The 14,117-nt window shown below is 45.9% G+C and overlaps 1 protein-coding gene across 2 annotated transcripts in view; it reads left to right on the top strand.

The window, feature by feature from the left end:
• The first annotated feature begins 1,904 nt into the window (after positions 1-1,904).
• Positions 1,905-14,117, top strand: part of SLC13A3 (solute carrier family 13 member 3) — a 48,592-nt gene continuing 36,379 nt past the window's right edge. Inside the window, exon 1 of one of the 2 annotated variants that reach the window (XM_028735096.2) lies at positions 1,905-2,043. Coding sequence is in view for 1 of the 2 variants with exons in the window: in XM_028735095.2 (XP_028590928.2) it covers positions 2,144-2,254 (111 nt within the window). In the remaining variant the exon portion in view is untranslated. Of the gene's footprint in view, positions 2,255-14,117 lie in introns of both variants that reach the window. The other variant, XM_028735095.2, reaches the window with a different exon arrangement.

The raw sequence follows: 14,117 nt of genomic DNA, 5'->3' as shown, positions 1-14,117 counted from the left end.
GTTACATACGCTTCAGGTTACAGACTCCGCTAACCCAGAAATATTATCTTGGGTTAAGAACTTTGCTTCAGAAATCGTGCAGCGGCAGCGCAGTGGCAGCAGGAGGCCCCATTAGCTAAAGTGGTGCTTCAGGTTAAGAACAGTTTCAGGTTAAGAACAGACCTCCGGAACGAATTAAGTACATAACCAGAGGTACCACTGTATTGTGGAAATGTACATCTAGTTTTTTTCCCTTTAATTTTTTTGGGGGGCCTCAAGAGAGTGAGTGGGGCCCTAAGCTATAGCCTGTTTAGCTTATACATAAATCTGGCACTGGGGAGGGGCAAAGCCAGGGGAAAGGGGAGGGGACCAGATGTTGGTGCCATTAGCTAATTTTAGACTCTGTGCTCAGTTGTCTTGTGAGGGTGTCTCAATAGGTGGTAATGTGTATGACTTCACTTGCTTTAAGATGTGATAAGCCAGGCCTTCTGCACATTCTTTGTTGTGGAGCCTGAAACTTCTGCCCCAAAGTCCTGCCCGGACAGCACTACACTCTGACAGGGGGGCAGGGAATGGGCCCTGAACAGCCGGAGCAAAATGAAACCGGGGGGGGGGGGAGAGCGCAAGTGCTTGCAAAAGTGCAAGAATACAGGTTTCAGAATTGCCATGCACAGAATTTGAGTGAACAATTATCTCTGCTTGTTTGTTTTTTAAAAAGGACCGAGCATACAGCTTCCTGCTGGCACATGTGTCTAGTGGCACAAAGTCAAGCCACATACTAGGAGATCTGCATGACAAGCCTGCAAAAGCAACCTGAGTTGTTGATTTTTTTTTCAAGCAGCTGCAATGTGGAGGCATTTGAGGGCAGCCCCATCATCACAAGAATTGGCCCCTGAGCCGTTTAAGGCTTTATAGGTCAAAGCAGCACTTTGAAACTCATTGGCAGCCAATGCAGTTGGACCAAGATTGCCAATATATATTAGTTCATTCACATCATCAGGCAGAAGGTGACTTCTTTTAGAATATAAGAATTTTTTAATTTTATTTTTAAATTACCAAGAACTAACCTTGTACTGTTAGGAAGTAGCCTGCAGTGTTTGTTCCAGGAAACACAACACCAAGCTGGTCAGTGTAAGAACTATTACTTAACTTTTAAGGGTTAGCAGTGGAGTTTGTTTTTTTCCTCTCCCGCCCCTGTCCCTTTTTCCTTTTGTGCTGTGTCTTTTAGATTGTAAGCCTACGGGCAGGCACTGTTTTATTGTAAGCCACTCTGGGAGTCTTTCTTTCTTTCTTTGGCTGAAGAACAGGGGCACATACGCTCTAAATGAATAAATAAAGGTTGGGTCAAAAGGTAAGGTTTCCAATTAGAAAACGGCATTCCATGGACGCGGAAGGAACCGCACCTCTCCCCAAGGGGGTGACTGCTCACAGGACATATTCGCCTCCAGAGTCTAGAAAATGGCAGGGTCAGATGCAACAACGAAAGCCTCTGACAGGTTAAACTCTGTTCAGAGAACTGGAGAGGAGAAATAACAAATCCGTGCATAGGAGCCAACTTCTTGAAGTCGAGGTCCCTTCGCTGCCGCCCGTAAAATATTTGAGGGGGCTTACCTGCCCCCCCCATTTTATTCAACTTTGCACCCCTGAATCCTCGGGTTTGGCTGTTCACTCTCCTCTTTTCCTGCCTCCCCACTATTACAACTTTTGTCCTGGCGCCACAGCAGCCAAGGAGAAGTTCCGTGGTCCACCACGTGCAGCGAAACTTTGGAGCTGGCGCGCCTTGCGCGAAGGACCCGCAGCGCGCTCGGCGGATGCCGGCTCCAAAGCTGCCCTCCTTTGCGCTCCACGTGGCGACGAGCCTCTTGCTCGCTTCTCCTCGGTCTCCGGCTGGAGCGGGGTGGGCGAGGGGGCAGCCCCGAGGAGGCGGTCCCTTGAAGGAGGAGGAGGAGGCGGTCACGGCCGCGGCTCCCTCTCCTGGCTCTCTGGATGCGCCGATGGAGCGGGAGGTGGGAGTCGGTCGGGCTGGCGGACGGCGAGCCCCGTGCTCCCTGCCGCCGCCCCTAGGTAAGAGCCCTGCCTCCTTCGCCCTCCTCCCTCCCCCGGGATAAAGCGGCGGCCCGGGCGCCGCGGCCGGTCTCTCCCAAGCCGGTCCGGTCGGGTTATTATGGCAGCGCTTGGAGCCCTAGTGAAGAAAGTGTGGAGTATCCGCCGCTATCTGGTGCTGCTCTGCACCCCGCTGGTGCTGCTGCCTGTCCTCTTCAGCCTGCCCCCCAAGGTAACCCTTTGCCCCCACCCGCCCCCGTAGAAGCCACCCTGCAAGGGGCTTCCTCCTCCTCTCCGCCCCCCACTTCCTTCTTTGCCCTAGTCAAAAGTGGCTGTACCCCCACTCCTGCTTCTAGTGTAGCCACCAGCCCATTCCATCTTGTTCTGTCCCCCTTTTTGCAAGGAGTCTTTCCTTCCTTTCTACAGCTGTGCAGCAGGCGGAGCTTCAAAAGGCGGTGAGTTCCCTGTTGCTTCACCTGTTGACTTTCTGTCTGTTGACACTGTCACACAGTCGCTTAAAGGCGGAGGTGACTTATCATGAAGAGGGGGGACAGCATTGGGTCACCCACTATCCTTAGCACCACCTGAGTCTCCAACTCAATTAATACCCCCTCCCTTTCTTAGCCCCTTCTCCAATCAAGAACCCTCCCCATCTTCTGTTTTTGGAAAGGCTGCACTCCCCTTTAGAAAACCAGTTTCCTGCAAAAAGTACTCAAATAATTCCTTCATTCAGCAACAGTCATCAGACTATTGGGAATAGCTCCTTGCCCTCTGCCCTAACTCCTTGTACCTCCCTAATCCCTGTCAAGATAATACTACGGTTTCTGCTCTCGCTATTCTCTTCTTCCCTAATATCTATCCTGCCAACCCAAGTAACTTCCAGCAGCAGCTCTTTGCACTCCCCAATATCCCCATCATATATTTCACAAGAGCCTTCTGCTCCCTGCACTTTGACTACTTGTAGGGAACTGTGGCTCCTAATGAAACTCAAGTTAAGGAAGAGCATAGGAAGCTGCCTTAGACCAAGTCAAACCCACTGGTCCATCTAGTTCAATATGAATGGCAGTGGCTCTCCAAGGTTTCAGATAGGGAACCTCTCCCAGCCCTACCTGGTGATGCTGGGGAATGAACCCAGCACCTTCTGCATTCAAGGCAGATGCTCTACCGCTGACCTATAGCCTGGCCTCCAAAGGTTGCCACACTGATGGTTGTTCTGGTCCATCATCTCTTTGTCATCTCCTACTTAATGTTGCTTCCAACCAAGGAACCACATGGTCATTGTCCTTAAGGGAACTCCGGTTACCTCCAGACTGTTACTATTTTGGGGGTGGGTGGGATTGAAGCTCCTATCAGAAATGTATGTGTGTGCAATTAAAGTGGATTAACCTGCTCTGCTGACTGCATGCAACAAACCCACTGTTTTATTTTATTTTAAAAATTATTTTAAATTAAATTATTTTTAAAACCCACTGTTTTATTTTATTTTAAAAATTGGACTTTTTGCTATTGAGAAAGTGGTGGTGAAAATGATTAATGGGAAGATGCATAAACATTGCACAAGCAAGCCTGAATGAATGCTTACTGTGTAACTTCCCCTCAAATTGGGATGAATGCTTGAGAATGACCAGAAACAGTCTAACCTCTGCTTAAGCTTTGTGCAAGTAAATTGGGAGGAATGATCAATAAATATAAAACTCAGTACATAACAGGTTGTCTGCGGGAGACAGTGAACTAAACCCAACCCCTTTCTCAGTTTTGGAGAGTATTTCTCCAAGAAATCAGCTGGTCTGCTGTCCGTAGAAAAATCCATCCCTGTCCCACCCAACTCTCTACCCCTTCCCTTTACCTTATCAATAGCCTTTTCCTAGTTGCCCCCTTTAAGGAATATCCCCTCCTCCAAACAAAATGACCATCCTCTTAAAAAATCCCCTTTCGCCTTTACCCTGTTGCCACTTTGTAACCCTAGGACCAACTCCCCAGATTATCATCATGCCACTTTTAAATGTCACCCTGACCATATAAAGTTCAAGTGATCCACTGCTTCCCCCAAAGCCAATCTTTCTCCCCTGCCCCAACTAAATAGTTGCCTCATCTTAAACTTTTTCAGAAGTCTCTTATTAGCACAGACTTTTGAGTCTACAATACGGGATCAGCACCCGATTTAAGGAAGTGCAGGCAGTTCCCCAGCACAGGGCGCTGAGCCGAGGGGGTGCAAAATTGAGAAGATCCATCATGGAGAAGATCCATTGAGGGTTGTCAGATTTTGGCCTCGCTCAGGGCACCATACTACCAAAGTTTACCAAAGTCCACCCTTGTAATTACTGTCATTACAAAGTCCCCGCAACTACTGTCGCAGTGCATTTTTTGATGGTAACATGATCCATCTGTCATTATCTGGGGTAGCCAACAGGGTTCAACCCCAGATGTTGCTGGCCTAGAACTCCCACCATTCCTAACCACTGGGCATGTTGAATGAGAATTGGAGCCCAACAACATGGGGTCCCCATCTCTGCCGCAGGAAAGTAACACCTAGCCCAGGTTACTGGAGAATACTCCATTCTGTAACAGAAAATCCTCACAAAGCATATTTAGCTTACTTTGCTTCAAGAGCTGCCCTTTGTTCATTGTCACCCACCTCACAGGGAAATAATTCCCTGGAGAAACTCCTAGGCCTTGTCCACTGCTGCCCCGTTGAATGCCCTTTCCAGGCAGTTTTTCTTCTTGCAGTTCTCCAAGCTACACAGATCAATAAAAGGCATCACATCACTCATTCTTTGCTTCTGTTTCTCGGTCCTTCTTCCAAAACGCTTCCCCTCACAGCTTATACAGAAGGTGCTCGTTCACAGATGCTTCAGAGGGCCTGATCAACAAAGGATGAACAGTGCAACCTTATGCATGTTTACTTGGAAGGAGGTTGCACTGTGGGGTTTACACCTAGGCAAGTGTGCAGCCTGAGAATCATGTGCCTTCTTTGGAGTGGAGATACATAAGGCAAGGCTGATGGGCAACTTTCTAAGCAATTCCCTGTAGCTTTTCCTGCCGCAGGGGGGCTTTAATTACAGACTTACGATTTAAGCTGTTTGTGTAACGCCTGTAAATGGTTTGTATTAATGTAGTAGTATGGAAACCATAACTTTAATAAAGAATAATTGAGGTGGGTCTGGGGAATGGTGAAGATTTTTCCTCATATTCTTCGAATGGTCCACCTCCCCTTTTTCTCCTTGCCAAGTTTGGACTGGGGCTTTCAGAGCTGCATTCATTGGCATGGAAGGGATCTGCAACTGGGACACACAGTTCTCATTCTCCAGCGGTACATGCCTTTTCTTTCTGGTCTTGTCTACGGCTTCTGCCCCTAAAGCTTAAATCTCTGCCAGATTATTGTCTGTTTCACTCTTGGACAGTCTATGCTGCTGTGCATGGATTTCGCCACCTCTGTTTTCCAAGCTATTATGCGTCTCCCACAGTGCCTTTATTTGCATCTTTGCCATTCCTGAATACATACAGGACTGTTATTCCACAGCATATTGATACCGCTCTCAGCTGCATCCCCACCCATCAAACAGGGCAAGCTATCATGGAAAATTCCCCCTTCCACATCAAGAATTGAATAGGTTCTCTCAGCTCACAGCTTAAACTCTTTGCTTCATCCCTCCCCACCAACCTCCAGACGTTGCTCTGGTTTGTTCGGCAGAGCCCTACAGATTCACTGGAAATGATTACAATATCATCCAGGTCACATGGGGAATGGGAAGATGACATTTCTGCGACAACCATTTAGTGAAGCTTTTGGCAGCCTTGTTTTCCTGACAGACTTTCTCTAACTTGACACAAATCTGTGAAACCAAAATGGGTCGAAAACAAGCAAAGGGGCATATGAGTATATGATTTGGCCCACCATATTGTCCTGTCTTTTGAGCTCCTTCCACCACTTCCCAAAGCTAGGAAAAGTTGGGGCAGGTCAGACTTAGCTGGGATTTGAACCTGGCCCATCTGCCTCCAAGCCCCATGTTGGTTTCCAATGCATGGCATGGCATCTTTGCCAGTCTATGAAACCTGTTTACTACATAGGAGGTATGATTCCAGACAAGAGTTTTAATGTTGCAAACAAGCCTTTCAAATATTGCAAACAGGTAATTGGTAACAGGCGTCCCCCGCCCCCTTAAAATTCATTGGTTTTTCAGCAGGAAGAGTAAATGCAGATTAAACGGAGGTGGAAAATGCATATTAGTGTTGATGCTGCCATGTGCAGGCTGTAAAAAGTTACTCATGTGCATGTATGAGTAACGCTGATCCCACAATAAACACCTGTATGGAAATACCCATAGTTGCTCAAAGTATATTCTGTTCTTAAGGACTAAGCTACACATGATGTTGAATGCATATTTGCTTCTAAAATGTGTGTGTGTGTGTGTGTGTGTGTGTGTGTGTGTGTGTGTGTGTTTTAAGGCAATCAGCTTGAGGGTGGAGGACAGGAAAAGTTGTTAATTTATGGGATCAGATCAGAAATGGAGAGCAAATGCAATTCTTTTCTACCTTAGTAGATTGGCACTAATGGGGGATTTCCCCCAAAGGAAATACCAGCCACAGAAGAGTGATTTTCTCAAGGGGGAAAATGATAAAATCCCCCCTGCAACCCACTCCCCCATCCCAGCTGATGCAATATGCATGTTCCAAAAAGTACATATTAGATGCAAACACATCTGTTTAACAGCGCTTGCCATTAGCTTAACCAGAAAGGGGCTGTTGGAAGGGGAATGTTCTAGGAGGGCTGTTCTCACCTCTGGACTTTGTTCAACCTCTTTGGTTGTGGATTTGTTAACTTTCTAGCTTCGTTGTAAAGAATATGGGCATTTGAAAAAATAAATAAATTAGTACGTGTTTGTTTCTTGAGTATATTGCTTGGACACGTTTCCCTATCAAAGCCCTTTTTGCCAAAAAGAGATGTTAGGTCCAATGCATTTCTCTGCAACCACATTCCCAGGATGCTGTGATTCCTATGAGTGTTTCATCAGTGTACATGGCTCTTTACAAAGCAACGTTGGCAAAAGTCCCTGCCCCAAGGAGCTTGCAATCTGTGCCCGACTGCAGAGGCAAGCAGGGTGCTGGAGTTAAAAAGATGCTTGCCCCAGTGCTGTGAATGGCTCAGAAAGAAAGCTGCGGTCTGGTTTTAGGGTATGTTCACATTATGACATACTCTGCATCCAGTAGGCTCCCACTGTTAGCTTTGAAACTGAATTTGCATACCATTAGCCAATCCATATTGATCCTGTAGTTTCTTGACAAAAATGGCTACTTGATGCATTTATTATTATTATTATTATTATTATTATTAAAAGAAGAAGAGTTTGGATTTGATATCCGCCTTTCACTCCCCTTCAGGAGTCTCAAAGCGGCTAACATTCTCCTTTCCCTTCCTCCCCCACAACAAACACTCTGTGAGGTGAGTGGGGCTGAAAGACTTCAGAGAAGTGTGACTGGCTCAAGGTCACCCAGCAGCTGCATGTGGAGGAGCGGGGAAGCGAACCCGGTTCCCCAGATTATGAGACTACCGCTCTTAACCACTACATCACACTGGCTCTTCTTCTTCTTCTTCTTCTTCTTCTTCTTCTTCTTCTTCTTCTTCTTCTTCTTCTTCTTCTTCTTCTTCTTCTTCTGCAAACCAGCTTCAATCCAACTAGAAAACTAGAAGCAGAGCAAAGGGTAGGTTCACATTACCACAACAGGCACTGAGCATGCTCAGATGAGTGCACATGCTCACATGACAGCTTAATGAATGAGGACTTCACGGGGAATGTCACAGGGGCAGGGAAACCAAAAATGTCTTGCAGGTTGGGTGAAGATACCCCCACCAACTCCCTTTAACGTGAACAGCACAGTGAAAATGTGGCTTGAAATGCAGCGGGTAGTGGTGATGAACGACCTTGCTGTGTTTTAACCTGCTGAGATGAATGTACTCTTAGACAACAAGATGCACAGTGGCAGCTTAGCAGCTTGATGGATGGGCAATATTCCATGCATTCCAGAAGAGGTAAGAGAGAACCTTCCACTCTCTGCCAGCTGTCCAGAGCGTGGGCAGATTTGCAAATGGGAGAAAGCAATCCATCAGTCAATAAATTTGAAAAACTAGAATAATAATAATAATAATAATAATAATAATAATAATAATAATTTATTATTTATACCCCGACCATCTGGCTGGGTTTCCCCAGCCACTCTGGGCGGCTTCCAACAAAGATTAAGAATACATTAAAATGTCACACATTGAAAACTTCCCTGATGTCTTCTGAATGTCAGGTAGTTGTTTATCTCTTTGACATCTGATGGGAGTGCATTCCACAGGGTGGGCGCCACTACCGAGAAGGCCCTCTGCCTGGTTCCCTGTAGCTTTGCTTCTCGCAGTGAGGGAACCGCCAGAAGGCCCTCGGCGCTGGACCTCAGTGTCCAGGCAGAACGATGGGGGTGGAGACGCTCCTTCAGGTATACTGGGCCAAGGCAGAATGGGGGGCAGAAAATGGAAACCAAAACAATCAGACTTGTGGAACACGCTCTCTATGAGGAAGGGCTACAAAGACTTGAGGCTTTTTAGTGTGGAGAAAAGCCAAGCATGGGGAGATGTGATAGAAGCTTACACAAGTATGCGTGATGTGGAAAAAAATGAATGGAGATAAGCAGTTCTCCATGTCTTGTAATGCTGGAATTTGGGGACTTCCAGTAAAAGGGACAGGCAAAAGGAAGTGCTTTACACAATGTGTGATTAATTTATGGCATTTGCTGCCATCCGCAAGATGCAATGGCTATCTTAGACGGCTTTAAAATGGGACCCTTTATTCATGGAGGATAAGTTTCATTAATGTCTGCCACAACATTTAAACCACTCTCAAGACACATGGCTTCTCTAAAAGAATCCTGGGAATGGTAGTTCACTGGGAATTGTCACTCTGTGAGGGGATTCTTTCAGGGGAAAATCATTGTGCTGAATGTGTTTTAAAGCCACCCAGAATGGCTGAGGCTGAGCCTGAGGCAACCCAGACAGATGGGTGGTGCTGTGGTCTTAACCACTGAGCCTCTTGAGCTTGCCGATCAGAAGGTTGGCAGTTCGAATCCGCTCTGTCCCAGCTTCTGCCAACCTAGCAATTCAAAAGCATACCAGCGCAAGTAGATAAATAGGTACTGGTGTGGCGAGAAGCTAAACAGCGTTTTCAGTTGCACCAGAAGCGGTTTAGTCATGCTGGCCACATGTCCCGGAAAAGCTGTCTGCAGACAAACACCAGCTCCCTTGGTCTGAAGCAAGATGAGCGCTGCACCCCATAGTTGCCTTTGACTGGACTTAACCATCCAGGGATCCTTTACCTATATAAAATGATGCTGATGCTGATGCTTTATGCCCCTAAATGCAGCATCCAGGTTTCAGAGGCGCTTGGTCTCTAAATTACCAGAAGGGCTATTGATGCCTTCTCCATTGCAAATGGGCTTCCCAGAGGCGTTTCCCCTGGGAAAGAGGGTGTTCAGCTAGACATACCTTTAGTTCTTAAGCTTTATTTATAAAGGGCAGGTATTTTTAGCACCTCAATCTACTTGTGATCATTTTATGCGCTGTTGAATGTTCTGCTGCTCAGCATGCAGTAAGTCAAAAGGGAAGGATTTAATTCACCCAAGGTGCAAAAAAAATAAATATCTTTAGTTCTGACAGGAGAGATGGGAAGGAGGCACAGAGGAGAGAACAGGGGTGTACTTGAAACAAACAGGCCTGACGAAAGAGTTGTGGTCATTTCCCATGTAGCATATTGTAATGCGTATGGGGTTGCTCGTGCGTAAGCTGCCGCCTCTCCAGGCTAAATTGCCTTGTTAAACCTTTCTGTCTGGATAGCCCTTCTCTTCGTGGCTGCCTCAGTCGCTAGCAGAATCCGTCAGTGGGTGTTTCTTAAACCTTTTCCAACATAAAAGTTGTTTGACGCCCAGTCTCCTCCTACTCTCACTGCGCGGAAGTCTTCTGCGCAGGGAGGGCGTGGGTAGCGGAGGATCTGTGCTCTCCCCACTGGTGTCCAGTGAAGAGTCCTGGAGCCCTCTCGCCGATTCCCCCATCTGCCCCTCTTTATCCCTGGTGTTGCGCTGATTTGCTTCCCCCTCTGCTGAGCTGCCTCTCTCCCTGCTGGGCCCTTCTCCAGCATCATTTGAGAGCCTTCCCTCTGCCTCTAGCTCCGATGTCAGTTCCCTGACACATATCTACTCAAGACAGCTACTTCGGTGCTGTCTTTCTGTAGACACAGAACTTTATTCCTCATCTCACTGTATCTTCAACACTGGAATAAGATGGCTTTGTGAAATTTCATTTGCTACCGCAGCATGTAGGATGGAAGGGCTCCTTTAGGGTTTTATTGTTGGTAATTTCCTTTTGTTGCTGCTCTTGAGGTAATTTAGGTAATTCAAAGTGCCTATGTACAGTTTCATTTGTCTCAAAGAGTAGAAATAGGATTACATAATGGATATTTTAATTCCTTTTGGGGGCTTGTAAATATCTCATTGTATTAGTTTGCTACATGTACATTAGCTGAATAAACAGCTTTATTAGATTCTAATGCTTTTTGAACTTGTAAGCCCAAATGTAGAGGTGTGAGCTGTCTTATAACTGCAGAATATTCTCATCAAACAGAGCTCAGCTTTCAGATGAATAATAGGCATTGTATTCCTCATGCTGTACTTGGATTCTGGCACATTTTATGCTGAATCTCAGAGGTGTTTTGTTCTGTTCTGGTTTTCTGCACTGCAGTAGAACCATGCAATTGTGACTGCCAAGCTGAGCGCAACCCATAGGACATCTATGGGGGCACTAGGACAGGAGATGGGAGCTTGTGGCCCTCTCAGTATTGTTGAGCTACATCTCCCACCATCGCTGGTTGTCCCACACCATCCTTCATCATCACTCATGCTAGCTGGGGGCTGATGAGAGTTGGAGTCCAACAAAACTGGGAGTGCTACAGGTTCCAAACCCTGCCCTAGAAGCTTACCAATCGTCCTGTTTCACTTCCTACTTGAGCCTGCAAAACATTCAGGCTACCATAGATGGTTGGTTGTGTTTGGCTTGGTGGATCACAGGTTGTGCAGGCTTGGGTTACAACAGGGTCCTTTATGTTGCATATTTGTGTACTGGGTGTTGGATTGGGGTAGTATCTCTGGTGGGGGACATGTTGTGCTCCTTCTGGGGCAGTTTGTCTACCTTTGGTCCCCACCCTGCACTCATCTCTCACCTGTGGCTCCCAGAAGCTCCTTGATTTTGGAGCAGAAGGAGTCAGCAAGTCCTTCTGCTCCATGGCACAAATGATTGCGGGAGGAGCAGACAGGGCAGCAGCAGGTTGGAAAAGCAATGTTTTTGGTGAGGGAGCACAGGGGATGTTCTTAATGAGGTGTGCAAAAGGAGCTTGCCACTCCACCATCAAATGGGACTCTGTGTCAGCGATACCCAGTTCTGAAGTAAACAGCAGTGATGTAGGTCTTTCTGCTCAAGAGGAGGCTCTAAGCAATAATTTTGTTCAGAAAATCCTTTGAGGCCAAGAAAGAAAATGATATATGAACTGTGACCTCGATTATTACGAGGCTGTTTCTTTAGACGAGCAGGGCCTACTGTTCTATATATCTATCCTGGCGTTGAAAGTTCTTATTTGGAAAGGCTTATTCATTTTATTTAGAGCACTTGTAGAGGATTCAACCTCAATCTGTTAGCCGCCATCCTTCTTGACCCTACTTAGAACCAAAATAGATGTGATATTAATTACATGAACCTGACATGGACCCTTACATGAATTCATACATAATCATGGGACTGAATTTGCATGTGCTCCTGTTTGCTCTTCTTTGCCTGTTTTCGTACCGTTTGACTGCGGAATTATGGATATCCAGATTTTACTCCTCTGTGATATTTGAGACTGCATTGCCATCTGTCTTGACCAGGCCTGAAAGCAAAGTGAGCAGCGGTCTTGGTGCCAGACTTCAGGAGGCCAGAAGCTCGGCTCCCATTCAAAAGTGGCTGCTGAAAAGCACCTGGGGCCCTGGCACAGAGGGCAAGGGATTGCATTCAGTTCAGATGAAGCATGGCCCTGATAAGATCCAATTCAGTGGGTAAGATCGGATTTCCCCAAGGTATAGCTGTGGTACATGACACAATCAAAATATGGGGCAAGCAAAAATGTGGATGAACCCTAGGTCTGCGTCTTCCTCAGAACCTCTCTTACACTCCTCACCTTTAGCACTTTGCTGGCGGTAGGCATATACAGTGGTACCTTTGATTAAGAACTTGGACCGTTCTTAACCTGAAACTGTTCTTAACCTGAAGCACCACTTTTGTTAATGGGGCCTCCTGCTGCTGCCGCGCCGCTGCTGCACGATTTCTGTTCTCATCCTGAAGCAAAGTTCTCAACCCGAGGCACTATTTCTGGGTTAGCGGAGTCTATAACCTGAAGCGTCTGTAACCCGAGGTACCACTATACTGAGATGATGCTATCCTAGCATTGGCACATACCCCAAATCTGCCAATGCAGAGCGCTTAAACTGGCTCTTAAGCCTCCCCAGTCAGTGGGGCACATGGCTGTGCCTTACATGTTGCAGCTTTTATTTCAACCACGACTGATGGCTCTTTAACACATTGATTAAAAAGTACTAAGGTGTGCATCCTTTTTGTTCCTATGACACTTTGGCCACAGAGGGAAATTTACCGTAGCAAAATATGAGAAGGGGAGAGGGGAAATACTATGGGTATTAATCATTTGTAATTAATCATTTGTGGAATATTAAAACAAGGCATTGCACAGCAGCTGATAATATTTTATTAATATTAATAAAGGAAGTAGTGAATTTAATCATTAGGTTAAGCCTGTAAATTCTTTGTAAATCCAATATATATAAGGGGAAAATTCAGAATACCTATTCTTTTCTATGTGATGGAAAGGAAGGATGTGCATTACTGAAGAAAAAATTGACAGAATAACACAGGCTTTTCATTATTCTGTTCCCATTAACCCATTCTTAAATGTCTAGAAATTAGTTGGCTTGTTTTCCTGTTAAGTGATTATTATTATTATTATTATTATTATTATTATTATTATTTAACCTAAAAATTATGATCGTAGTGAACTACATTTGAATGACACTTTGACAACTAGACTTATAAATGTAAAAAGAATGTTCAGTTCCTGCAATGACAGAAAACAGAATTTAAAGATTGCAAGATATTTGTCTATAAATAAAAATGTGCATATTTTCACCTTTAAACTAAGAGAGGATTTCATAGAAAATGGAGACAGAAGCCACCTGCAGACATTAGTTAGGAATTCTGTGCTTAATGGTGTGAGTTAGGTGAGTTCATATGTCTCCTGGCAACTATTCTTCTGATTGCTTGAATTGCCTGGGAGATACAATATTGTTGGCAACCATCTGTCTTGAGAGACAATGAAGGAGTGTGCCTTTGGGGGTGAAATCAAACTACTGGAAGGCAGCAGTGCCTGAAGTGGCTGTAGAGACTGATATGGGAGAGACATGTTTTGCTGCTGCTGGGGCAGATGAAAGCGTCCGGTTGTGCTGATGTAGATGCACCATGGCGTTATATTAATTTTTTTTTTGGGGGGGGGGATATCCCTCAAAAGGGATGCAGGTGGTGCTGTGGTCTAAACCACAGAGCCTAGGTCGGTGGTTCGAATTCCCATGATGGGGTGAGCTCCCGTTGTTCGGTCCCTGCTTCTGCCAACCTAGCAGTTCGAAAGCACGTCAAAGTGCAAGTAGATAAATAGGTACTGCTCCAGGGGGAAGGTAAACGGCGTTTCCGTGTGCTGCTCTGGTTCGCCAGAAGCGGCTTAGTCATGCTGGCCACATGATCCGGAAGCTGTCTGCGGACAAACGCCTGCTCCCTCAGCCAATAAAGCGAGATGAGCGCACAACCCCAGAGTTGTCCACGACTGCACCTTACGATCAGGGGTACCTTTACCTTTATATCCCTGAAAACTGGGCTTAAATGGAATAAATTATTGGGAGAGCACTAACAATTTGATTTATGGATGTTTATTTTTTGTATTCTTCTGTGGACAGGATAATTTTTTATTATGATGGGT

The sequence above is a fragment of the Podarcis muralis genome, chromosome 5 (genome assembly GCF_964188315.1).
Source record: "Podarcis muralis chromosome 5, rPodMur119.hap1.1, whole genome shotgun sequence".
Lineage (NCBI taxonomy): Eukaryota > Metazoa > Chordata > Lepidosauria > Squamata > Lacertidae > Podarcis > Podarcis muralis.
The sequence above is the reverse complement of the archived record's forward strand: the minus strand, read 5'-3'. Positions and strand labels throughout refer to the sequence as shown.